The sequence below is a fragment of the Cinclus cinclus genome, chromosome 3 (genome assembly GCF_963662255.1).
Source record: "Cinclus cinclus chromosome 3, bCinCin1.1, whole genome shotgun sequence".
Lineage (NCBI taxonomy): Eukaryota > Metazoa > Chordata > Aves > Passeriformes > Cinclidae > Cinclus > Cinclus cinclus.
This window is the reverse complement of record NC_085048.1, coordinates 85,785,825-85,812,814: the sequence shown is the minus strand read 5'-3', so window position 1 is coordinate 85,812,814 and position 26,990 is coordinate 85,785,825. Positions and strand designations below refer to the sequence as shown.

General features: G+C 37.5%; 1 protein-coding gene across 1 annotated transcript in view; it reads left to right on the top strand.

Moving 5' to 3' along the window:
* PRKCE (protein kinase C epsilon) overlaps positions 1-24,347 on the top strand; it is a 282,588-nt gene extending 258,241 nt beyond the window's left edge. The window contains exons 13-15 of the mRNA XM_062489237.1: positions 1,609-1,797; positions 6,033-6,179; positions 24,201-24,347. Of these exons, the coding sequence (XP_062345221.1) occupies positions 1,609-1,797; positions 6,033-6,179; positions 24,201-24,347 (483 nt within the window). The remainder of the gene's footprint in view (positions 1-1,608; positions 1,798-6,032; positions 6,180-24,200) is intronic.
* Positions 24,348-26,990: the final 2,643 nt, after the last annotated feature.

The following is a 26,990-nucleotide window of genomic DNA, read 5'->3' as shown; positions in this document are numbered from 1 at the left end:
TTGAGTTAGTAACCTCTGCATCTTGAAGATTCAGTGTGCAGGTTTAATGGAAAAGTGTTGTTGGTTTGTCTTTCATCAAACATAAATTTGCAGTGGTGAAAATGTTATTCATTAGAGAAAATAAATCATAAACCCATACTGTTAGTGTTCATGGCTGTCCACCTTTGGTAGCACAACTGATAAGGTGTGAATCATCTTGAAATTATCATAACATAAATGTGTGTCTTACACAGGTTGAAAATTATTCCAGCATTGAAAGAAGATAAATAGCAGTGTGGTGCTAGTTTTTGCTTTGTATTGATTTTTTTCTGATTTGGTACACTAATTGAGTCCTTTGACAAATTTTTTTTAACATTATTACTGAAAATAAAGCAGTAATAAGAACCCAGGAACTTCTACTCAGGCTTCCAATTTGTCATCTTAATTGCAGGAGTTTAGCTCCCACTTCCATTTCTCTCTTGCACCATGGTGATATGTTTTAATTTCTTTTTCTTTAGCAGGATCTGATTTCCAAAGAATGTCCAGAATACTTGAAAAGTATACATCTAATTTTCTGTATTCGTTGGGTATAAAATACAATTTCCTTTCAGTGAAGAATGTTGTTAGGATCCAGACCTGTGCATCCAAATGTTAAACTCATTTCTGTTTTTATGTTAAGACTGGATTTGGTTTTATATTGGTCTTGATTCCCAACTACAGCACTATAAGCCCAAGCAGTTCACCAGAGGATTTCTCACTGCACTGTTAAGTGTTGTGTAAGGCGCTCGTGGATTTGTTGCTGTTCTAAGTCATTTTAAGGCAGCCAGCTTCACCTTAAGCAAGCATCCACTCCCCTTTCCCTGGTTCCCTGTCATGCTGAACCAATGCAGCCAAGCTGCAAGCTTCTTTCCAGTGAAAGGGAGACAAGAACTAAACTTGTTCCTGGCACAACAGTGGTTCTGTAACACCAAGTGCTACTGTGAAACTCCATGGTGCTAACCTGTTACTTGCCACTAAAGGTATTTGCTACAAGGTTGAACTTGTGCCACCTTAGAAGTTGTAGCCAGATTTTCCTGAAAGCAAGTGCAATTAAAGTGAGTTCTACAGCCATGTATTGTACACTAGTTTAATGCTATAAAAGGAACTTGAACAAAAATGCTTTTGGCTTCCTTCAGCTCTGCCTAAAGGACAAGAATAAATCTCTCAGATGATCTCTGTGCAGCATTAGAAGCTGGTACAGTTTGTTTTGTTCGAGATAGAGACAAGGAAGTGTTTCACATTTTCCACCAGTCTGTTTTGTATGTGTGATCTTTTTTCCCCTATAGTGTGACCTGCTTTAAACATCTTGGAAGGATATGCAGCTCTTTTGCTAACAAGCCAAACTGTTTTACTCAGGGGACTGATAAACTCTGTCAGTACTTCTGAGAGCAACATTTCATTGACACTTAGCTGTGTTAGTGCAAATTGCATGGGTAAGAATCCCTGCCTGCTGTTACTGAAGTCAGTGTGTGATTCTGTCCTGCTTAGGCACTGGGGCATAGAAGGGCTGTATCATGTTCAAACAGAGAACGTGCAGCTGAGACAGTTGTCTCACTTGTCTCTTCAATCCAATCTCTTTTTCTGTGCTAGATCCTCCAGGAGCTAGAATACGGTCCATCTGTGGACTGGTGGGCTCTGGGTGTTCTCATGTACGAAATGATGGCTGGACAACCCCCCTTTGAAGCTGACAATGAAGATGATCTCTTTGAATCCATCCTTCATGACGATGTATTGTATCCAGTCTGGCTCAGTAAAGAAGCTGTCAGCATTTTAAAAGCAGTGAGTCTTCCATTATTTGCTTTCCTCCTCATGGGTTTTTGAGGGGTTGGTTTGTTGTTGCTTTTTTTTTTTTTTTCCTTAATTAAAACTGAATTTGCTGAAAGTTGTTGAGAGCAGTCACCACTGGGAGTTCAAGCACAGTTCAGAATGCCACTATTAGGATAATGGGGCCTGGGATAAATTACACCGCTTGTGGGAAAGGAACAGAATGTTTGTATTCCATGCAGTTGTACACTGTATAAATCTGTGTACTGCAGACTCATGTTTCAGGGAAAATCCAACCAGCTAGAACTGTGCTATCACTTTGACACTTTATATGCTGCATACTCCCATCACCAGAATGGGAGAAGCACTCCGTAATTAAAGAAACAATGTTTTTTATTTTACCTGCTTACAAAATGTCCTGTTCTTTGCCTTTCTTCCCCTGTCATCAAGAAGGGTTGAAGGTCCTTTACTTACAGCTGCATGTTCTATTTTATAATTCACGTGATAGGCAGTCTTAATTTAGTGGGATTGTTTCTGTTCTCGTTGGGATTTTTCAGTATGAGTGGTGACTTGACAGCAACTTGTCAGCAACCAAATGCCACAGTTTTTTAAATCAGTCAGTATGTGCTACTGGGCAAATTCAGTTTTTAGACTATAAATCTAAACATATATAAGAATATATATTTTTATTAAGTCAGGTTTATAAGTCAGGTTTTCATTCATTACTGTGGCACTGACATAAATTCTATCATCCTAAAATAAAAGCAAAACAATGCAGAAGCAGTATGCCAATCCCCATAGTTTGAAAACCTGAGGAGGCTTTTTGGTTTAAAAAAATAACTTGGTTTTTATTTATTCCATTTTGCCACCATCTTTGAAACTCGAAAATTTCTACCTTTCCACATATTTTACTTTCAGCATCTAGAATAAGGGAGACTTTCAATTAAGAAGGCAGTTGGTAGTATAAAATCCTGCAGAGATCTTCATACAAGGTTATTTTGAAAATATATATTAAATATAAACAAATGGTGATTTTTAACACCAGTGGACAGCACATTCTGCAGAAATTCTCATCTTGACCTTTTGATTATAATGTCTTCAGGCTCCTTCAAGGTGAGCAAGAGAGGTGCTCTAGCAGTGATTCAAAGCAGAAGTCAAAGTTAACCTCTGATGTTTGCTAAAGTATCTCTTTTGATACTGTATTGAGAACATGGAGGATTTTTTTGCTGCTGGTAATAATTTATCCATACTTATTCTCCCTTCTCCCCCAAATAGCTTTCTGACTACTTTTTGTTAGTTCATATGATACTTTCCTGCATCCATTTCTGTTTCCAGACCCTTTGATTATTTTACTTCAGCAATTAAAATATATGGACTTGAGCTGCAGAGTTCAGGCTTATATCCAGAGCTCAGGGGTTATTTTGGTACATTGTAAAGGAAGGGCTGTTGTCAGTTTTCGTACCTACACCTGATTTTCCTTGTAGTCCAGGGGATTCTCTTTTAAAGCTGGCTTTTCTACAGAATTTTCTGAGACTCTTTTCCTAGACCTGCATTTTGATAGTAAGAATGGTGATCTGTATCTTGCTGTAGTCATAGCCTTTTAGGCATCAATTGATAGAATTTAATGGAGCTGTGGCAATTTACACCTCAAATAAAACACATTTCCTTATGGTTAGCAACCTGATGCCTACACATCTATGGTGTGAAACCTGCTTGAAACTTGTGTTCTTCTTCTGATGCTTGTCCATATGAAGAACAGGAAAAACAGAGGGAAGAAAGAGACGTCTATGTATTTTAGTGCTGAATGGTAGCAAGGGATTAACTTTGGAACACTTCGTTTCCTCACATTGTGCTTTGAGGCATGAGTTTTATTCTTTTGAAACTGTATTTTTACACTCCTTCAAACACCATGTAAGGAAAGTTTAATAAGAAGACATTCTCTTGTATTAAGTAACAATATTTTCCTATTTTCTGAAGGAACACTTTTCCTGTTATTTCCAACAAAACACGGAGGATGATATTAAAGCTCATTTTTACAAGGCAGCATGTTGTTTATCCCATGAAAATCCACGCATCTTATTAGTCCTGTTTCTGTGAATTGACAGGAATTGCTATTTAAATTCTTTCCTGTGCAATAAGGAAAACAATTCTTCATTGAAATTGGCTCTCTGCTTCTTCCCAGGCAATGTTGTCTCTACAGTGTGTGTTCCCTGTGTACCGGGATGGCAATCTCTGGCTACAGAAGCAGAACTCTATTTTTAAGCTGTGTGATTTATTTCAAGAAGCAAAATTTTGGGAGCCAAATGATCCTTGATTCAGGCTCTAAGCAACATTTTGTCCTGTTGTCACTTAAGTCAGTAGGAATGCTGATCCTAAAAGGCTTCTTCTTTCAGAGAAGAAGGTTCCTGTCTCAGCATGGGAAAATAAAAAGGTTTATGGCTATGGCTGTCAGCTCCATTTGCTACCATCTCTTCAGCAGAGTGCAGTTAACAGCTGTATCTGTCCTGACAGTTGCATCAGCATTGATGCTGGTGATAAACAAGGAATAAATGTCAGCTTTTGCTTCAGAAATAGAAAGGGATTAAATTAATGGAACTAAATGTCTGCTTTAGAAGTTTGGGTTTTTTTCGTTATATATGCATATGATATTTTTGTTTTAAGTATTCATTATTAACATACATTCTCTTTCATTCATTTCAAAGCTGCATGAAGTTTGTGAGGTAGAGCACTAAACTGGACTGTCCAGTCACAAATTCATGTCATGGGCTTCTTAAAAAATTACATGTCCAGATGCTTTCCCTGTCTCCAGTTTAAAACAAAGATAAAACATGGCAGATACTAGGATCATATTTTACTTCTTTGATACCTGGATTATATGATACAAAAAGCGTATCCTGTAGTTTCCATGTTCTGTTTCTGCAATACATGTGGCTGCTGGTTCCTGGCCTGCTTGCTCCAGTCCTGGAGATGAAATAAAGCAGAGGAATGTAGGAATGCATTTTGTGGTTTTTCAAGAGACCTCAGCAAAGCACAATAATCCTTTCAAAACCTTTATTTCTCCTGCTTATAGAAAATACTGCCTGTAGTTTAGATATGACTTGCCCACTTGCAGAAGAACTTGCAGAGCAGTTGAACTCAAGACCAAAGAGAAGGATCATCTTCAGAACAGCGCGTGTGTGTCAGAAACCACAGACAGAATTGCCTTGCTGTTCTATGTTGTACCTTTGAAATGACAGCAAGAGTATTCTTCTGTGGATTGTTGACCTAGATATCTAAAGTCATTCTAAGGTCTTAAGTAGCTACTTACCTAATAGCTGGACTACTAAAACAAGGGCATACATTACAGTGATCTGCTTTTTTTCTACGGGTTCTTTTTTCTACTGAAGTATACACTAATGTGATATGTGAGTTGAAAAGGCACTGAACAATTATTACATTTTGTTTACTTTGTATGCTTTTTTCTAAATCTAAAAATGCTATATAATGGCTGAATATGAAGTTACATCAAAGCTATTGAGCTAATTCTATAATGTGTTTGTGTGTATAAGAACAGCATTTGCTGCTACTTGAATTGCAAGGATTCTGTGTCCACACGAATTAGAAAATAAGTAGAGCAATTGCTAATAAAAGAAGGAAAAAATAACAGAGAAAATTCAGGTAAAGTATTATGATCTGCCATCAGTTGATATCAATGTCTTACACCATTTGTACAGCTTTTTCCTGACAGGAGTAGTAATAGTTGAAACATGAGAAGTTTATAAATTACCACACCATGGGAGACCAGTTAGTTTCACTTGCTGACACTAATCATATAAAAAAATGAAAGAGAATGTGTAAGTTATGTCATTCCCATTCTCAGGGGAAGCTTTCTGCAGGTACTGATCACTCTGTCTCTGGAGGGTTTAAGATTGTATTTCTTTCCTTCAGTATTTTTGACTAATGCAGGAACTAGATACACTGAAAGAGAAGCTATTCCTTTAGCACTCCCAGTCAGATGAAATTAAGAGGTCTCAACAATAAACTGAAAGAGTTTCTTGCAGTAAATTTACAGTTTGGAGTCTCAGAATCTTATAGTTTGGCTGAAACCTCTGAAATTTGGAGAGCCAGAAGAAATAATCTTTTGAAAGGGGACTGTCTCTAAAAACTTGGCTTTAATAATTACAGTCTGTAATTGACGATTTCCAGGTATTGCCATTCATGTTTTACCTTTTCCCACTTCTCCTTCCCACTTCTTCCTCCCCACCCTGTAGTTCATGACAAAAAATCCCAACAAGAGACTTGGCTGTGTGGCGTCACAAAATGGGGAAGATGCGATTAAGCAGCATCCATTTTTCAAGGAAATTGACTGGGTTCTCCTAGAACAAAGGAAAATTAAGCCACCCTTCAAACCTCGGATTGTAAGTAACAGTTTGTATAACATTCAGAGAAAACTCGGTTTGGCAATTCTGCTTGCTGGCTTTTCTGAGAAATGAGATTTTCCTAATGCAGTATTTTGAGTGCCGAAATAGTAACAATAGCACTGAGAAGATTTCTTTGTCATTTTTTCTGTGAAGGTAAGTGTCAGGAATAAATCTAATGCACAGAAAAATGTTCATGTTCAGCCACATAAACCATGAGAGAGTTCAAGGCACTGTTCTAATTATATTCTGTGTTCTCAAAAATGCCATAGCAAGAAAAGTTTATTTCAGTTGATATCTACTGTCTATACTTTCTGTGTGAATTCTTTACAGTTCTGTGTTGCTGACGGCCACTGGATTTTGTAGTAAAACACAGACAAGAATTTAAAAGGAATAATATTTTAAGTGAAGAAACTTGAAAAATAACAGCTTCTTGGGGGAAAGAAATACACATTATAATTAGATAAATTTATGTACTAACATTTTCCTGGATAATAACCAAGTATTTCTATTTTAAAGTACAAAAATCTGTTAAATGCAGCCCCACCTGCAGAAAGTACGAAAACCATTCAAAAATATTTTACTTATTCTGGTTTTCCTCTGGATAAAAATACTTACAATTAACCAAATGTCACAGAATTTGTGTGGTCATTTTTGTGCTTACACAGTGCAAGAGGCTAACTTTATGATAAATCCTCTGAGACTGATTTGCATCTTTTGATTTCGTACTTTCCTAATTACAGTGCTTGATTTGCCTGTGAATATGGTCAAGGTACTTGTTTGCTTTTTTTCTTTAGATAGTTTACAAAGCAAAAACAAATGAACAAAAAAGCAAAACAAATGAACAAAAAGAAACATTAGGTCTCAACTCTGAATCCTGAATTAAATTCAGTGGTGAAGAAGTCCCCTCTGTTTCTGAAGAATTGCTGTATGTTCCATGTAACACCTTTGCTTTGAGTGCAGTGAGATGCATTTCCCAGGTTCCTTGTGTAGTTGGTGAAAGCAGGGCTGACAGTCCGGAACAGGAGCCCAAGGCAGCTCCTCTGAGTCCACTCTTGGGGAAATCTCTCTCTCTCTCTGTAGCTGTGCAGAAAAAGCACAGAGGGATTGATAGCTGTGAGTGAAAGCCCTTGTGAACACCTTTCTAGGAGTAATAGTGAGATGTAATGTTATCACACGAGGAAGGTTTTCTTAATGGATTTGTTGGGGAATGGAAACCTTATAATGCCATGTGTCCAGGCAGAGGGAGGCCTGAGCCAGCCCCACTGCTGGAGGGGGTGCAGCCAGTCCCTTACCCTGCTCTGGAAGTGTGGCAAGGTTGCAGCTGGTGCCTGAGCTGATGTACAAGTCTCTGCACTGCTGCAGGAAGTGTAAATTAACTCCTTTGGTATCTCTCTGAACCTGTTCAGTACTGTGCCTAACAGTTTTCCAGCCAGGTTCCACAGCTCTCAGATAGCAGCACTTGGACAAAGTCTATGTTCAGCTGAGTTACATCTGTATAGGTCTTTTCTTGTTTTCACAAGAATTTGGCCTTTCATCTCACTGTAATTTTTGTTGCTTTCCTCAGTATTCATCCATGTTTTGTTTTTAAATCAAGATGAGCTACTGCAGAATTATTTTCACTTTATGCCTACATCTAATTTCCAGTTTCCTTTCATCTAGTCTGTTTATTGGCTGTTTTCCTTCCATGATCAAGATGCACAGTCCCTTTGACAATAGGTGTTTTTATGAGGCTTTTATTATTTTTGTAAGTACTCCCACTGTGGCAGTCCTTAAAAGTCAGGAGGCATTTCATATATCAGGTATTTTTATTCATTGCTGATATAAATGCCTTCTCAGTGGGGTTTCTTTCTCTTTCTGGTAATTATTTTACTGCTGTTATATTGTAAAGCCAATCCTATTTCATTAATTCCTGTTGTTCTGTTCCTTTTCCTCTTTTCTGCTTTCTTCAATGGTATTTTAGTTGAATCCTTCAGTTCCAGTAGTAGCAGCGATTGCAGATTATTTCAGAGTAGTCTGAAATTCATATAATTTTAGGACATCTCTTTGCTCCTTAGTAATTGTTTGGGTGGTTTTATACATCTTTATTTACACTACTGCTCATTTTTCTTCAGGCTACTTCTCCAATGTTGGATTTTCTTATTATTTCTTTCTATATTGTATCTACCAACTTTCTTTATTCTACCGGATTTGATTCTTCAGTCTTGTAGTTCTGTATGCTTGGATTTATTTTTTTATAAATGCTTTATTTTTATTTTTTTTAATAGTGATAAATTCAGATAATATGTACTCCATGTTACAAGCATCTCTTATTATTTTCATGTTCTCAGTCTGCTCTCGCTAAAGTATCTTCCCCAGTGACTGGGTCCTATCAGCTTTTACTGATAACTTTGAGCATACCTCATGATCCATGTTTATGATCCATCAGCTGTTTTGTGCCAAGTGTATAAATTTTACAGTTGCTTGGATTTCATTGTTGTATAGCAATCTTTGAGCAAGTTCATACTTGAAATTTTTATTTTTCCTCTTAAAACTGAATGATGTATTAGTTGGAAAGTAAAGTGTGATATAGATCTAAGCTGGAGGGAAGATCACAAGAATGAAATGTTATTAATTATTCAACTTCAGAAATGGCAAAGAAATTAAGGGCAGTAATTTTCAAGTGCTGTAAAGGTAATTTTGTATACTTGCCAAGCTAGACCAGATTGCACTCACTTTGAAAAATTGTGAGAAGAGGGAAGAAGGTGAATACTAATGAAATAAGACCTACTTTAGAATATACATATAGAGTTCTTCTCTAAATTCACTTGTGGGTGTAGTATTGAGATTCATTGATTCATATTGACAAAAGTAACTATTCCATAGCTGTGGAATAACAATGGAAAAAACATAACTAATGCCTGTGTTTGGAATGTTTTATGTTTTTTAACATCTTCTAGTATTAGTAAAGGGTTGTCGATTATTTAAAAATGACTTGTAATGTTAAGAGAGGATTAAAAAAATTATTTTACTCTTGTTTTGAGGAAGGCTTAGTTCTATGAAAAGACCTATGAAAAGAGAGGCCAGATTATTAGTCAGAAAATAGACATTCTTGCATGTGATATGAGTGTACATATGTGTTGGGGGAAATAAGTGTACAATGCATATATAGTCATCTGTGCCTTTAAACTGAGTTTTGCATGCACATACAGAATTCTGCTCATGCAAGAATGCATTTATTTACACAGGTAGTCTTCTATTTTCTGACCAACCAGTAAGATGACTAAGGGGGGAATATTTATGATTATATCATAAACATTTTCAAAATATAAGAATACATAAAATTTGTTGAGGAGAGCTCCAGGCGATGTAAAGCGATGACACTGAGCAAATAAAGTCTTTAGGGAAAATGGTCAAACACTGAGGTCCCATCAGACAATGGAATAATCTGCCAAGGGAGGTCATGGAGGTGCTACTGTGGAAAAAGCTTTGCTTCTGTTCTGCCTCACTCTGCTCAAACATATGGTTTGCTTTTGTTATCTGCCATCCTTTTTGTGTCATAATAAATGTTCTGAGGAGCTATATTGCATGGTACTGTCAGGCCTGTGCTTCTCCAAGGTTCGGGTACATGACTTCAGCTCTGCCAGCCTTAAGTCTGAATTTTTCAACTGGGCTTGGTAAAAAACACTGCATGGCTATTTTTTAGCCAGACTTTTTAAGGTTTTCTTTTGGTGTTTGTTTGGGTGGGCTTTTTTTGTTTTTTTGGTTTTTTTTAAATCTCATTCACACAGTGGATGGATGTAATTATGTTCCTTATTACACCAGAAATCTACCATTAATGTCTTTCTAGTTTGTACATGATTTGGTTATTCTAATGATGCTTTGGAAGCTGAAAATTCTTCCTGTCTCCAGCATTAGAGTGAAAATTACCAAAAGGATTTTGAAAAACTGACTATGTTTTTTTGAAGGCTTGCAAGAGTGCCCTGAGCAGAGGACTCACACAAGTAGCTGAGGTTTAGATTGCTAAACAGTAACAAAAGTGCCATCCTAGGCTGTCCTAGGTAGAGACAGTGGAAGCAGATCTGGTGGCTCTGAAACCTGCTGTGAAGGGTCTTTGCTTCTGCAGTTAAAGACTTGGAATAGACAATATAGAGGGGTTAAAATGCACTGGGGCTCAGTCCTGTGATGCATGTTATCTACCAACTCTTCCTCTCATAAATCTAGGATCATGAGGCTTTTCAGCAGTAAAATTAATTTTACATATATATATATATATATACACTGTGGTTTACTATACTGAGAGTGTGTTCCATGTAGAGCTATTCTAAACGTTAAACTAGTGGAGAAAAAAAGTCATAGCTCTGGAAACCAAGCTCATTAGAAATCAAGCAAACTTTTGAGCAGCTAGGCAGAAGATACGGGTTACATCTAAGCTCCAGTGACTTTGCAGTGTCTTTTGAAGTTCATTTTTACTGTTCTTAAAACCTAATTCTTAGTGCTTCACAGCCTGTCTTGAAAATCTCGGAGTAATATTATTCTTCCCTGAATGCAGTCATGAATATACAATTGCATATGCAGTAAGTACCATTTTAGTGCAGATAGATATATATCTCTTCTCCAAAGCAACTGTTGTGAGACAGAAAACCCTTTGAGGCATTTTATTCCTCTGTTGAGCTATTTTTTGCATGTATTCTTCCTGGAATTTTATCCCGTTTGGAGAATGAAATATCCACGATCCCTAGCCATAAGGCCAGGCTATGGTTTGCAATATAATTTATTGCCCAAGAACCACAAATATCTTGGCAACATTCAGTGATTCTCTGCTCCCTATCTTTCTTTGTTTCCATGGCTATATTCCTGGCCTGGTTGAGTTGGTTATTTCCATTTTCAAATCGGATTTGCCATCTTCAAAATTAAAACAATGGTGCAGTAAATCAATTTCTTAGCTAAGTTATTAATGTGGTGGTAAGTGTGGTAGATCCTGCTTAGTGGCAGGATGGGGTGATTGTGTCTATCCATACCAAATACAAACTCTGCATTAAAAACAGTCATTGAAGCAGATTACTGCTTCGGCTTTGATGGTTTTTTTTTTGATGTATTAATTAATTTTATGTTGTTACTGTTCCCTCCAAGAAATTCTTTGTGCTGTTTCTGAGAGCAGAGCTGGCCAGCTGTAGGTTTTCCAGAGTAAACCTGTGGCCTGCTGACAGGTCAGCAACATCAGCCAGTCAAGCCCAGAAACAAGTGCACAAGTGGCAAAAGGATGTGCAGTATCACAGTCCCTCTTGTCAGGGAATGAGGAAAATCACTGCCCCAGATTTGTTACTCATTTGGCTGAAGTCAGTGGTAGCTTCATATGAGCATCAATTTAATAGAATCATAGAATAGTGTGGGTTGGAAAGGACCTTTAAAGGTCAGCTAGTCCAACTCCTCTGCAGCAAGCCTAATCAGTCATATCAGGTTGCTCAGAGCCATATCCAGGCTGTCCTTGAATATTTCCAGGAATGGGGCTTCTCTCACCAATCTGAACAACCTGTTCAATGTTTCACTGTCCTCACTGTATGCAATTTCTTTCCTATATCTAGTTTAAATCTACCAACTTTCAGTTTAAAACTATTACCCTCTCCTATGGTAACAGGCCCTACTAAAATGTTTGTCCTCTTCTTTCTTATAAGCCCCCTTTGAGTACTGAAAGTCCACAGTACAGGGTCTCCCTGGAGTCTTCTCCAGGCTTTACAGCCTCAACTCTCTTTGCCCTTCCTCACGGGAGACGTGCTCCAGTGCACCCAAAGGCTTTCTTTTTGATTTTGTAGAATTAGACCGGCTGAGTAAAATCACTCTCTTATTCCTTGGTCACTGGCTCCATGTGCTTCAAGGAGCTGTGAGACAGAGGAAGCTCTTAGGCACTGTGCATCAAGAACAGTCTTATTTCAGGCACACTCCTGTCCTTCCAGACTGACTTTTCCCTGTCAACCCTTGCAAATGTGCATTCAAACAGACAGACTAGACACGTTCATCTACCCTGTTGTCCATGTCAGGATTGGGAAAATTTGAGACACTATCTAAAATGCCCTCAAAATGAAAAAGCTGAAGAACTGTCAGCCAGAGTGTAATACAAAGCCTGGTAAAGCAGATGTTTGCCATATGTATTTCTTTCTAGCAATTAAGCCAAAGTTTCATCACTAATGGCTTTATCAGTGCCTGTGGCAATCCATTAATAGTGTGGCTTTATGGAGATAAAGTTAACAAAATAATCATATTACAATGATTCACTGTCAACATGCAGCTTTCACAGAACAATTCATTATTTTAATTTTCTCAATGCATTCATAATTTTTTTGGTTTTCCATTCTAAAAGCTCACTTTCCTCAAGAGCATTAGAGACAAAATGAATGGAATAGTCTATTGCAGAATTGTATCTTGCACTATGGAGCAACAGCTGCTGCTGGCCTATTCATCTAATATGACTCCATTCATTTTGCAGCTTCTTTCTGTTGTTACATCACTGAGAATATTTTCTGAATAATTCTATGTTCCTTCTTCAGTTCTGACTTCCTAGGGTAGAGAGTTGGTCTAGCAGCTAAAACCAGAGACCCAAGAATTGCAAAATACAGAATTTCCTCCACCAGATATTCTAGAAACTATGATGTGGTCCAGGCTGCATCACCTAATCTTTTCTCACTTCCATTTCCCCTCTGTGGTAATCACAAGCAAAGTTAAGGGCCAGTGAAAAAATACAACTGAGAAATGTCCAAAAACAAGTGCTAAAGATCAGCCTGCTTTTAAATTGACTGAATTCTTAGGACTTCCCTTGGAAGAGTGTTCTCATGCTATACCAGACCTCAGTGTTAGATTTCCTCTCAGCCTCAAATTATACCTTTCTCAGCTCCAGTAGCTCTAAGATAATGATAAACCATTATGGAAGTCCCTCCCCCCTTAGTTATCACTATCTGAGCCACATTGTCTGTATGCAGTTTCCTTTGTGAACCTGAACTCCCTTGTTAAGTCTTGACTTAAGGATGCCAGCAATGTGTCCTCTTTCAGTTTTGCACTGCAGCAAAGGTTTGAAATAAAGTCATTCCCAAATATGAAATTCTAGTCGTAGCCAATGATTGTGGGTTACAACTGGAGTTGCTGAGTACCATGAATTTTCTTTTCCCCCTCCCCGCTGAATGAATGAAAAACTGGCAAAATTTTGGCAATCCTTTGCCTATGACTAAATGAGAAGCTGGGTAATAAGTAGCAAATACAAATCAGCACCTCTGGAGAGTGCAGCTGGGCTGTTTGCACAGGCAAACAGGCAGAGGCCACGCCTGCCCCATGGGTAGGTGCTGCACTGAATGGCTTCCGAAAAATGTCTTCAATTAGAGAGGTGTGTGTTCAAATTGCTGCAGCAACCATCTGCTTACTGTGAAATATGGCTGGAATCCTTAAAGAGGGACCACGTTTCTGGAGAAAACTTTCCAGTGTGTTAGCCTGAAACATAAGTTCTATAATTGCAGATTCATTTTCATGAGTGATAACAGGCAAAGATTTTTTTATTATTATTTTTAAATGAGAGATTTTTAACCTGGTGTTGGGAAGTCATGATACTGTTTTGGTGGGGGTTCTTTGGCACGCCTCTACTTTTTTGTGACAATAGATTGTATCGTCATCCATGCAGAATTATGACTTTGCCTTTACGCTGTGGGGAAGAAATCCTGTAAAATGCAGTATCATTCAATAGCACCAGAAGGAACATAGGAAATTACAGGCCAAGTAAATTTCTTTTTTGTATAAATGTTCTCTCTTTTCAAGTTTGCTTCAGTGTGAATGTCCCTCTTTAAGGTAAGGCCTTCAATATGGGGAAAATGTCAAGGTAGGTCCACTTTTAGGCCTAATAACCTTGAGGTGTCCCTTCAGTTTCATAATATATTTCCATTCAGTCATCAGTGCATGGCAATGAGCATTTAGCAGATGGGCACGCAAGGGGCTATACTGCATGCCTTTGCATGAAGTGTTACTGCTTAGACAAAACACTGGGGAGTGATCTTGAGACCTCAGACCCTCATGTACCATTATTACACGTTGCACATGATGTTTCCCACTTGCTGCAGACATTTCAGGCATAGGAAAACACTGGGCTTTCTTCTGAGAGTGAGACCGCGTTGATTAATACTGATATACAAAAAAAAAAAAAAGTTTAGAAACGGGGTAGACTGTCAAAATGGTTAACATACATCCTTTAAAAAAACTAAAGAAAAATGGATGTGGACTTTTGAGATAGACTTTTTATTGCTGACAGTCTAATGGTGAAACTCCTACACTTTTTTTGCATGCTACCCCTGTCACAGGGTATCAAAAATCAGAATATTGAATTTCGGATAGTTCCTAGAAGTTACACTTTTCTGCTGCTGGGTTTGAGTGTTAACCAGGTGGCTTCTGATTGAGGAGCATTGGTTGTTTTAAGGCAATGAAGTTCAAGATCTCATCTGCTCTTGCTGTAGGCAGCTTTGAACAACAAATATTACCATAGTTATGCCTGCAGCGTAGCTCAGATCAATCAGTCCAGTGGCTGGGCAGGACAGAGAAGCCTGGAACACTCCTGCCTCTTCCCTCAACAAAGTAAAGGATCTTGGTTTTCAAAGCTTCAACTAGCTTGGCACTTTGTGCAGCATCTAAGTTTGCCCAAGATGTAGGTGTAGCTTTTGAGGAGCCTATGTGCAGCTTAGAGTAATCAGAAGTAAGTGACCTGGTATTTTTAAGGGATTTCAGTGTTGGCTTTTTTTCAATGTACAAGGTGTTTTTTTCCCAGAATTTCTCATTCAGTTAGTCTGATTTTGTTCGTTTTTTTTTTTATTCATTATATTCAGTGTCAGTGCCTCCAGCAGCTGTTTTTAGATGTGATTACCATAACACTAGAATTACTGAAGTTTGAAGGCTACTTCCCAGCACTGCAGGTTCCCAAATATTTATAAGTTAAACAACTTATATTATGCTTCTTTTGATTCTGTACTGGGGACCCATCAGTATTTGTTTGGTTTTGTTAAGTCCTGATTTTATAGCACTAAAATATTTTCATACTGGATAATTAAGTCCATATAACTGTCTGTTAAGTGTACATTGTTAAGTGGTGCCCTTTGGGATAGCGTGATAAGCAACCAGAATGTATTTGCTTTCTTTTTGGGCTTCCCCAGAAAAACACAAATTCTGTTCCACTTTCTGACTACTTTAATCTCCAGGGCAATTTTCATAAAGTTATTAAAACCATTAGGTGAAATAATCTTATTATGTTCACTTGCATTCTTATGTACATTCTCAAGAATTCACACAGAAATATTTTGGTTTTATATTCATGTAGATATTATATAATATTCCTGAGTAGGGTCTGTTTCTGATGTCAGTAAAAGCCAGTGGAAAAACACCAGGTGATTAAGAAGCAGTAGCATCTGTCTCTTTATCAGAAGGTGGAATTTATAAAAAAAAAAGTCAAGACTCATTGAAGACTGGCCTTTTCTGACTAGTCCCATCCCAGCTGGAGTCCAGTAAACACTCAGTAGAAAAAGAGCTTTGGCTTTGGGTTTATTTCTCATGCAGGACTTTCTGTACTAGCAGTACACTATGCTAATGCAAGCATTAGGTCTTACAAAGGTGTTCACCCAAAACGGGCAGTAAATTTGTCAGTGCGTGTATTCACAGCTCAGCACACTAGTGCAAAACTTAATTCCTTTGACATATGCACTACTAGGCAGATGGAGGACTGAAGCAGCTGATGTGTAGCTACCTACCTGCAGTAGTAGGACAGGGAGGACACCTTCACATGGTAAGGAATCCTCGCATTTCATTAGCTGCTGCTTTCCTCTTTTTATGCTGCTGTGCTGGTATAAGAGATTTTGTTACTGTGGAGGCACAGACCTTGTACTGGTCCTCTCAACAGCATGCTCCAGAAGTCATATACTTAAATCCCATGGGATGAGAGGAGCACTCAGCCTAAATATTTACAGAAAAGCCTTGATCACAGATCTTGTTCCTTGCATGCTATATTCATGTTTGTGAAGGACCTACAGAACAACTGTTCTCTTGGCTTAATTATTGAGTGCATAAAAGAAGGATTTGAAGACCATGACTGCCCATGACTCTTTGGAAGACTGTGCTTATATCTGACAAGAACAAGAAGAAAGGGAGTTTGTGCCGTCATGTCTGCATTAACAGCTCAAATTCCCAGCAAGATGGGGTTCCCACTGTGCAAAAAGCCACATAAGTGAAAGACAGTCAGAAGATTGCAGACAATGATAGAAGAACAAAAATAGGAAGAAAACTAGATGAATGATGAAGAGAAAAATTACTCAAGCTCAAAGCAAATCAGTAGCAAAACCAAGAATTAAAGTCATGTCACTACAAACTCTGCTGTGTCATACTGTACTATTTGAATAAAACTGTGTTCCAAAAGAAGCAGTTACAGGGTCTGAAAAAAAGGTGGAAAGAAGATGTATTGAGATGCAGAAGTAGTAGGCATTCATGCATAGTTCTTCAATGCCTTTTATTTAGCCTATGATTTGTATGTGGATTAGTTAAAGAAAAAAGGCAGCATCCTCGGCTGCTTTCTAAAGTCTCATACATCTTTATTTTACTCTGTCTTTGCAAAGGCTTGAAAATGAACATTGCACTTAAAAATACAATCTCTAACAATTCAGTAGTCTTAGCAATCAGCCATCATTGTGTAGCTTTCTCCATTTGTCTTAGGTAAGACCTGCTATACCATTTTGCTGTATGAAAGCCTGTCATATGCATCATCCATGTCAAACTAATTAGCTAGAGCATCAAAGAGCATGAGTTTCCAGAACTGCAGGCAGTCTTGCCAAAAACTGTGTAGCATTCTACTCTATGGCCTGTCATGCGAAATATTTTAGTGTGTAACTGAGTCTTGGAATTGTGCTCCCACTGTAAGTGTTGCTCTTACCTCTCAAGCTGTGATGTTTCTTTGCATCCAGCATCACAGTGCACGTGTCAAGGTTCCTTGATAGAGGATGGCTCAGAATTGCATGATACTACTATATAATTTCATGTCATCATCAGGGAAGTTTCCATAATGTAGTACTTTCCTGTAAATAAATGCATAGGTGACTGTAGACAGAATAAAACATTGGAAAGTCAGTATTTATTCAGGACACATGGAGTGTCTTGAAATATCTCATTACATCATTCATCGGTTTACTAACATCACAGTCAATTTATTTCTTGTCTTTCTGATTTCTTAAAGACTGGAAAGTAAAGTAAATCTATCGATCTTTTACAGAATGTATCTGGTTACATGCCAGTACACAGTTATTTTATATTTGGATATATATTTGGATCAGTGATTTTGTGGATGTCTCCTGGAAGCCACTGAAATTCTAGGAATACGTGCCCTAAACTTACCAACCTGGATCGGTTTTTCCTCTTCTTTGCGAGTCAGCTCCATTGTCTGGATAGTCCTCTGTGCCAAAGTGCTAGGGATCGGGAAGACCAAAAGGCTTCTACACATGTATTTGAGGACTCACCAGCAGGTGGTTCAGGACATTGTCACAGATGCACCAGCCCTGGTTCCTGTCACGCTGCTATAACAGTGGTGGAAATGCAGTTTCAGGAAAACACAACTGAAAATGGGCACATCTTGAATGTGTGCCAGGATGTAAGAGGGGAGGTGACATGGCTGTTCATGACCTTAGAGCAGCTGGGAATATCAGTGGAAGCTTCCCAGTATAATGTGAATTAGAGAGACACACTTATAAAATCTACGCTGCAGAGTAGATCATAAGGTTTGCAATAGGAATCACATTGTGCATGTGAAGGATATTTTCATATGATAGTTCCATTACTTTCTCTTCTTGTCTTTCTTCCCCTCTTCAAGAAGAAATATTAAATTGTTTCTCATGAGGTTAAATCTCTCAAAGAAGCCTACCTTAAGGAGAAGATGTATTGTAGGAATTCACTTTTTCACTTCAAAAAATCCATGTATTCTACCATAGCATAGCTAATGTGCAATAGCTCTATGTCACAATTGAGTCCTCATGGAAGCAAGCCCTGTGAAGATGAACATGATGGATTTTGAGAGCAAAGGACTAACCACAGATGGAAAGCTGGTGCTTAGCTCCCCCAAAGCTCCTGTGAAATCCTGTGTACTCATGGTGATGAGTATTCCCAAGTAGGTCCATAGAGGACAAAGAGTCACAGTGACTGCTGGGAGAGGTTCATTGCCCAGACCACAAACACAGGGTGGTTGTCAGGGAACCTGCAGAGCTTTGATTTTGTTTGCTTTGCTGTTTGTTTTGTGGTGGTGGTGGTTCAAGGAGGCTCTGGTTTTGAGGAAGTCTGTGTAAAAGTGAAATACAAAGGCTGGCATTCTGGCCATGGAGTCATTAAATGTTTATGCCCCCAATTGTTTAGGTTATTCCCCATTTCACATTCCTAAGAAAGAGAATATCATTTCAATATAAATGTGGTTTCAGTTTAGTGCATCACAAATGATTCCTTTTAAAATCCACTGTTTTGTGAATTTGCTTGGTGTCTATTAAATATCTGTGTACTTCCATAACAGATTAAAATACATACTGCATAGGTTGACATGCTTTTCAAATACTGCTTCACCTTTACTATTAACACCTTTATTGAGTGGAGGGGTTTCCCACTACTTTAACCTAATGTGGTGTCCTTTACCTCTAATGAAAGCATAACCTAAGAGAATGAGATCTCAGCCTCTGCTTGGAAGTAATGAATGTTGGTATACTTATAGAAGCTACTTGGATTCAAAAGCCTTCTTGTCATCATAAGCTTCAGTTGAATATATTGCAGCTCATGGCAAATGTGTTGTCACTCTTCCACATGCAAATAGAGCAATTAACATGCTGAGAAAATTTAAGAACTTATAAAGCTATTTTGATAACATGTATTTCTTATCTTCTGAAATCAGACAAGCTAGGAAATACTTCTAATACTGATACAGATTCTCAGGACATGCGAAAGAAGCTGTGAAGAGGTATACTGAGGATAAACTGAAAGACGGGCCTGAAGTATTGTGCTTCTTAGCACCTTTCCTTTAAAATATTCTGAATAATATAGCATACTGAATTTTTTTATAAATAGCATGAGTTATGTGCAAAAGTGAGTGCTCATGATAGTTGGTCACAAATATTTAGAAACTACTACACCTTTACGAAGAGAGATCCAATCAGTGATGCAAAGTGATCTCTGCATGTGCTGTGGTTTTTGTTACCATAATGAGGAGAGGTGAATGAGAGGATGGTGACGTGAGGTTAGCCACATAACCTTGCGCTTCAAACCAACTGGTTTGATGTCTGAGTTTCCATTTGTCTTGATAAATATAATCTGAAAATGTTATCAGCGATGAGGTAAATACAAAATGTTTGAGCTCTTATCATCCTGATTGAAGAATTTCTTCTTGATGATACTGTGTCAAACATGGGAATCACTTATTACTTACTGAAGCAAAATTCTGGATAAAATTAAGTGATACTATGTAATACATATGAGAAGGTGTGACTCATGTTGCATGTCCCATTCCTGCTACCCTGTGCCTCTGGAGGTGCACACCAAAAGCTGCAGCAGACTCCTATAGTTACGTTTAAACAGCATATTGTGAATTTGTAGGCCAGTGAGACTAAAACACAAAACCCAGTCCTTTATGGCAGGGTTGCTTCCTAGCCACCACCTCCATCTGTTTTTTACCTCCTCTGAGTAGCCTTTGAAGCTGCTAGACAATGCCAGCACAGTTATGGGAGCTGTAGAGCTTTCAAAGGACTTGAAAGGGTTTCAGTGATTTTCTGCAAATTGAATGAAAATAAGTAACAGACTAAAGAGAGAGACTTCTTAATGTCTCCAAACTGGAGAGTTAATTTAATCTTTATTAGGCCAAAGAGAGTCCACCGAGCTTCTTGGTCTCATGACACATCTGATGAGTTGTCCAAACTTTGCTGAGTCCCCTGGTTTGGAACATCCCTCTGTCAGGGGCCTTCTTGCAAGGATTTCTGTGGCTTTTCAATACCAAAGGCTCCCATCATTCACATTTGGGTCATGTCATTAATGGAAGGAATGGCAAGTTTTAACTTTCTGAATGTATTTTCAGTGATAAGAACATCAGCTTAAATTTCTTTTTTCACTGTTGAAATTGATATAAAGTCATTTAATAATCACTGACAGACAAGGTTGGTAATCCTCAACACTGGAAAGCTTAATAGAGAGATTTTAGTGGGGTTTTCTTAAGCTTCAGTTTGTAACTGCAGGTAGAAATTGAATGTTTTATTGAAATGGCAGTGGAAACAAAACCAGCTCAGAAAACCACTGTTTAATGTGTGTTTATTAACAGCATCTTTTAATAAATATGTGAAGAAATCTGAGGAATAAAAAGCATTTTGACTCAAAAACCTGATAGCTCTTTGCCCAAAATTGTACAGGCCAACTACAAAAGAGATAATCTTTTATAGTTTCTGATATCTTTATCTCTTTGAATAGAATAAAACATGATTTGGACTTAAAAATTGTCATCCTTGATGGGTAGTAGTCATATGGGTTTATTAGTTCAAGTGTTACTTCTAATCAGATCACGTCTCCTAAGTCACACAGTCACTGCTCAGACAGGAAACCTCTGAAGCATTGACACTGCTGGGAAAAACAAAAGATCAAATGGTCAGCACGTGTCCTGCACGAGAGGCAGTCACTATTCCTTCTCAGTACCAGAGATGTTCTTCTGGTGGAGCAGCCATCTTTCTCATGAGATTTAGAGTTGCAATTATGTCATTTTTGGTCATTGCCAGTGCAGTGTGGAGTTTGGCACCTACTGTCGGAAGCTCTTGGGTAGCTGCTGTGCCCCTGCTCTCATGTAGCTAAAGACAAAATGCTTGGGTAGTCCAGAGAGAAAAAAAGGAGCATCTGAAACCTAATTCCTGGAATTTCTGTGTGTTTGGCAGAATAGCTGTAGTTTTGGGTGTTCTTCTTTCCTATTACTGTTGTTTCCTCAGTCATCTGAAATTGAAAAGTCTTACCTGGAAAAAAGTTTGAAATGTTTAAAATAATGTGTCCCAGAGTCTTAGGAGCTGCAGGCTAAATAAACATAATCCCACCCATTTAATTACTGCATTTTAAATTATGCATTTAGCAGCCAATCTAAACATTTTTTCCTTTTATCTTCATGATTTTTAAATGTTCAAAGTCGGGTAATAGCTCCACTCTATTTCTTTCATATATTCTCCTTATCTTGCAGATCTTCCTTCTTTTCTCAGCTTCTCTGCTAGGAGAAAGGCACAGCCCTTCATACCTTCATCCTGAGCCCTCATGATGCAACTGTGTGTTGGTTCATGCTCTTGGCCTGCAGAGTATTCACAGTGCAAGTACATTAAAATAGCAATAGTAGCAGAAATGTGGCCAGACCTGTTTTGTTTTAGCAAATGGAGCCTTGCAAAATAGTCGTAACTTCAGGAAGAAAGTGCCTAAGAAGGTTGCTAAGGAGGGCTTCTCAAATAAATCTTTCTGTTGAAAAGAAGCATTTGTTATGAGTGCTACCTTGGCTTAATCTGCTCACTTTCGTTCTCTCTCATTTGTTTAATCTCTCTTCATCAACTGGTTAGTTAGAGACCTGTTAGCATATCCTTGCAATCGTAGATTGCTCCATGCTTGTCCTGTTAATAAATTGGGTGATTTACATTTATGCCAAAACTACATGGAATTGTTTATAAATCGGAGAAAGTAAAAACTTCTCTTTCATCCTTTGGTCCTGAAGTAATATTTTAAGATGCAGTAGGCTTTTAAATCTAAGCAAATACCTTTGGTTGTTGTTTCAGAAGTGTTTGGGATTCCCTGCTGGCAGCACAATTATTTTTAATCAATAGAATTTACATACACCAATGTTGGTGTATGTTGGTTTCAGACCTACTCTTCTGTGCTCTTTTTTGTCCAACACCTTCACAAGTCTTGGTGATTTCTGGAATAAGTAGCTATGGGGAATTAATTCCCCCTGATAGGTTTTGAGAAGTTTCTCATCTTACTCTTTTAACTTAAGCAAGGAGAGAATACTTTTCACAAATATGTTCAGTATGAAAACCTGAGGATAATATATATTCTATTTGTTTTCAGCTACTCGGGAGTTTATTTGCCCTTGATAGCTACTGGTAGAAGTGTGGGGGTCTCACTTCTTTTGCATGTAGCTACAGTTCTGAATTTGAATTCTACTTTTTGCAAATGCTCACTTACCTTCTTCTGCTTTAGTGAGTATTCCTGTGACAAATTAACTGTGTGAGTGTGTGAAAATACCATGGTAGGACATGGAGAGCAAGAAGAATGTAGATGCAGTTGCAATGTCATGTTTTTAAAAAACTGAGATAGAATTTCATTCTTATTTTGGTGGGTTTGCCCAAATTACTTGGAAAAAACCTCATAAAGCCATGTCCCTCATGCCTCTTATGCAATTCAGAGTTACATGAGTCATACATTTCATGTCTGGTCTTTATGTACCAAGTAAATATTGGAATGTAAACAATATTTTTAAAAATGTATACATATGTTTGTTAAGTCCATATCTCTTTCCTTTTAATGAAATTCTGTGGATAGAGGTTGTGGAATTTTGTTTCTCTGCACTTAGAAAGTACTTGGTTTACAATGACAGTCTCTTGCATTTACAGAGACATTTCTTTCCCTGTATCTATAAAGTTCTTACAAACAGTGTAGGTGAAGGTTGCTGTGGCTGTTTTACATGGGGAGAAAGAAAACTGTTTAGTGTCTGAGTAGAGCTGATGAATGAAATACATTTATATGCATATATATATATACATATATATATATATGTATGTATGTTATAGAAAAGTTTACCTACATTGAAAGGTGGTATATATCCCATTTGCAATATATTAATGTACTTTGTGATGAAGTATGAGTTTGTCATTTTATTGTTTTACTTTGCAAGTGAAATAGCTGTTCTATTTCCAGTATCATTTAATCTCAGACATGGGCAGGAGGAATACAAAGCTCATTTTCAATGTGTCAGTGTGCCTCCATTAGGGATCACCCAGGTAATTACTGGTTTTCATGACACAAAGACAAAAGAGACATCACAAAGAAAAACGTTTGTTCCAATTCCTTGAACCTGTACATGTCTGAAATGTGCTGCTAACATGGAAAACATGAACACTGAAGGTTCAAAGGAATGACCATGAGGACATTTTCTGCTGTAGCCTAGAGTGTTTTTTTCTAGTAAGTGGTCACATACAGTCACTGTTGTGAGTGTCATGAGGACAGCAAATCAGGCTCCCCAAGACTGTCTTTCTTAATACCTCTTGTCCCAGAACATGCACAGCTGCACTTTGTTGGCCCAACTTTGCTGAAGGAGTGAGGTGCTTTAGGCTTGAATGGGAAAATCCTGATGCCATTGGAATAAAGAAGAGTTCTGAGCTGGATTTTTCTGGAGATGGGATTTCACATTTTGCATGGTGCTCTAAATTACATATGGCTGCATTAGGAAGTCTGAGTTGCCGATGTTGACCTCAAGGTTTTGGATTGAGAGCTGCTGGAAGCTTTACCTCAGATTTTTAAACATGAGTATAGCCTATATCACTTTTAATGTTGTAAAGAAATGGTTAACTTAGATTTGAAGCACTGAGCTGTGTTTGGGGGAAATCAATTAAATCAGTTCACTCTGTGACTCTGAAATGAGATATGAATGTGTTCAAATTCAAAAGGAAACAGCCATACCACCTACTATGCCAAAGCCTTTTTATAACTAGACCTGATCTCAGCTTCCTGCTTTATCATCATACTGCTATTCCTTCACCTGTCAGAGACCACAAGTCTCTGGGACCTCATTTATAGTACTGCTTCTGTGGCCTCTCCTAAACTCATTTATATTTCTTGCTCCTGTAGCTTCTCTCATATGTCTGTTATTATTTGTGTAAAGTAGCTCCTCTTTTATTTCAATCATTCCAGAAAATTCAGCCTTTCCAGGGGGTTGGAGAGGAGGGAAGCACCTTTTATTTCATTGTGCTGTTTTACCATTCACCCTATTTATATTTTCCTTCTCAGAAAACCAAAAGGGATGTAAATAACTTTGATCAAGACTTTACACGAGAAGAACCAGTATTAACACTAGTGGATGAGACAATTATAAAACAAATCAATCAAGAAGAATTTAAAGGTTTCTCTTATTTTGGAGAAGAGCTACTGCCATAGACAACATTAGGCTGAAGGATGAATGATGCTACAAGAAGTGATTCTGAAGACATCGTCAAATTACTGAGACTCAGTAGATCAAGAACTACTTCTTTTACCCTGAGCCCATATCCCAAGTTAAAGTATATATTTATTGTTTTTTTCCTTTAGTCTTCTGACCTGAAAGCACTCTTAATTTCTGTTTCACAAAGCAATGCAAAATAATCTTGTACCAGAAATTGTGGATGTAACACACTGCCGTATATTTGCAACTTTTCTTTTATTCCTAAGCATAGGAATTCACAGAGGAATTGCATCTTTCCCATAGAAAATGAAGCTATGCTATTGAAGGCAATTTAGCAGACCACATTCTGTAATCACCATATATAAATAAGCTAAGAAGGTGAGAACTGTTTCTTCTGCAGTAGTGGTTATGGTGAGATCTGTACTCAGATGCTCTTTGGAAAGCAGAGTCTGCCTTCATGGAGGTGTAATCCTCAATTATTAATTTGTTGTGGAGAGGTAAAAACTATGAAGTTGTCCAGAAAAAGAAGCAAATCAATTAAGGCTTTCAGTGAATTTCCTCATACAATATACAGGAATCTCTTAGAAATAAGAGACAAAAAGATAACTGAAATTTTATTTAAAGCAAGAAACATGCTACATGGATATTAAAGATATTAAAGGGCTAAAGAATAAAAACCCTACAGTACTTTAACTCAGCTACATAAAGCCATTTTACTGTTTTTCAGACAATTTGGTGTACTAGCCATGTTACCAAATTTAATATCTTTTTAAATGAACCATTAATGTGATGGCAAGCTTGCAAATGTTTACAGTTAATTTTACATTAAAAATTAATTATAAACATTATAAATTTGCCTTTTCCATAGTAGCTAAGTTGGTAAATAATTTCTTATTTATATTTATTTTCTCAGCAGTGTGTTACTTTTGCACACTTCTACAAAACCATAATACTACTGTGTTTGTTGAGTTTTATGTTTAAAATCTAAAGAGAAATCTGCTTTTAGAAGACACAAAATAAGGCTACACGTGCATTATGTGGAGATGTGTTAAAAAAACTGAAGATCAGACATTCACAAACTGACATTATTGAAAGTTGTAAATTAATACCTTTTTTTGTGTATGAATTGAAATGGTAACTCATGTGGACAATATTACTAATGTGAAGTTACCTCCTGTAGATATGCTAACAGTGTTATGTACCTATATTTCCAGGAGTACCCTGTGATTTGGTTTGGTTTTAATTTTTTTTTTAATTTTCTTTTTTTGTACATGTATTGCTGAGGTCATTTTATTATATATTTTACTGGACTGAGTGAGCGGTCATTGGAATCCATTTTAATTGTTGCACATGGATTTCCAGCTGCACAAAAATATATATACTTGTGATTGGCAAAGTGGCACTAAAGAAGCTTTTTTGCCTTTTGTACAGGTGAGATTTTGTATATAGTGTTTGCTGCAAGGCCTGTGGAATTCATTGAATATAGAGGTATCAACTGCTGCATGTTCAGGCATACTATTAAAATGTTAGTCTATGAAAGAATAATTATAATAATGTCCATGTGCAATACTCTTGTATGTGTATTGGTTCAAGTTACTGTCAGAAAGATGAGGTTTTTGTTATAAAAGATGTAGACATATATTAAGCTATACTAAATCTCTTGTATAGTTCTCTTCAACTCTATTATGACGTGATAGAGCTGGGAAAGAGAAAGGAATGTTACAAATCGTGGTGGACAAAGTGTGAATCATTGTCTTTAAGAGATAATCTTGGTCTCAAGCAGATGAGTTCATTTGTGTCAGTTTTGCGTCTGGCTGCTCATAGCCTGTTACTGATGACACCATTCAGTTCCATTTTGTTTTGTTTTTAAAACTCAGGTGTAATTATTATATATATTCTTATGATTATTTCAAAATATTGAATATTATGATATATCAATTAATGTGTTGTCTGGCCTACAAGTGTAATAAGGATCAAGCCTTTAGTTTAATTTAATTTATCTTCAGTAATCTTTTGTACTGGGAAAAGACTAACTTCTGGAGCTGAGTACCAGCACAGAAACATCTTAATGATTGCATCATCTCAATGTTTAAATTTCTTTCTCTGTTAGAAATATATTGTAGAGCTGCCCATCAATTTGTGTCTCGCCACTGGCTCTGTTTATTTCTCATCACAGTTAGCTTTTGACATCCAGGCAAGAACTGATCACAATGCTAAGGCGCTCTTTCCCATGGGTGAATAGACTGCTTGGAAGGCAAGTTATGGGATTGTGCACTACTGTTTGTCCAACAAGGGGCCTTTACACAGAACTCTGAGCATTTATTTTGAAGGAATAAAAGCATCCCATAAAGCTATTGTGCACAAGCTATGTAGTCTGTATTCCCCTTTCTAACGTGAAGATAATTAGCAAATGTTCATATGTCAAGAGGCCTCAGTGCCTGCAGTGTTGGGTAGGATGCTAAGAGAAAAGTGAAGGATAGAAAATATTGCATGGGCAGATATTTCTTCCCTATAAATGGTTACATCCTCTGCCTCGGGTTTACATCAGGTGGTCTGTCTGTTACCTTGAACATTTTTTAAACATAACTCTTAAAAAAGGACATTCTGTTACATTTCTGCCTGTTCTGTAGAATCTTTTC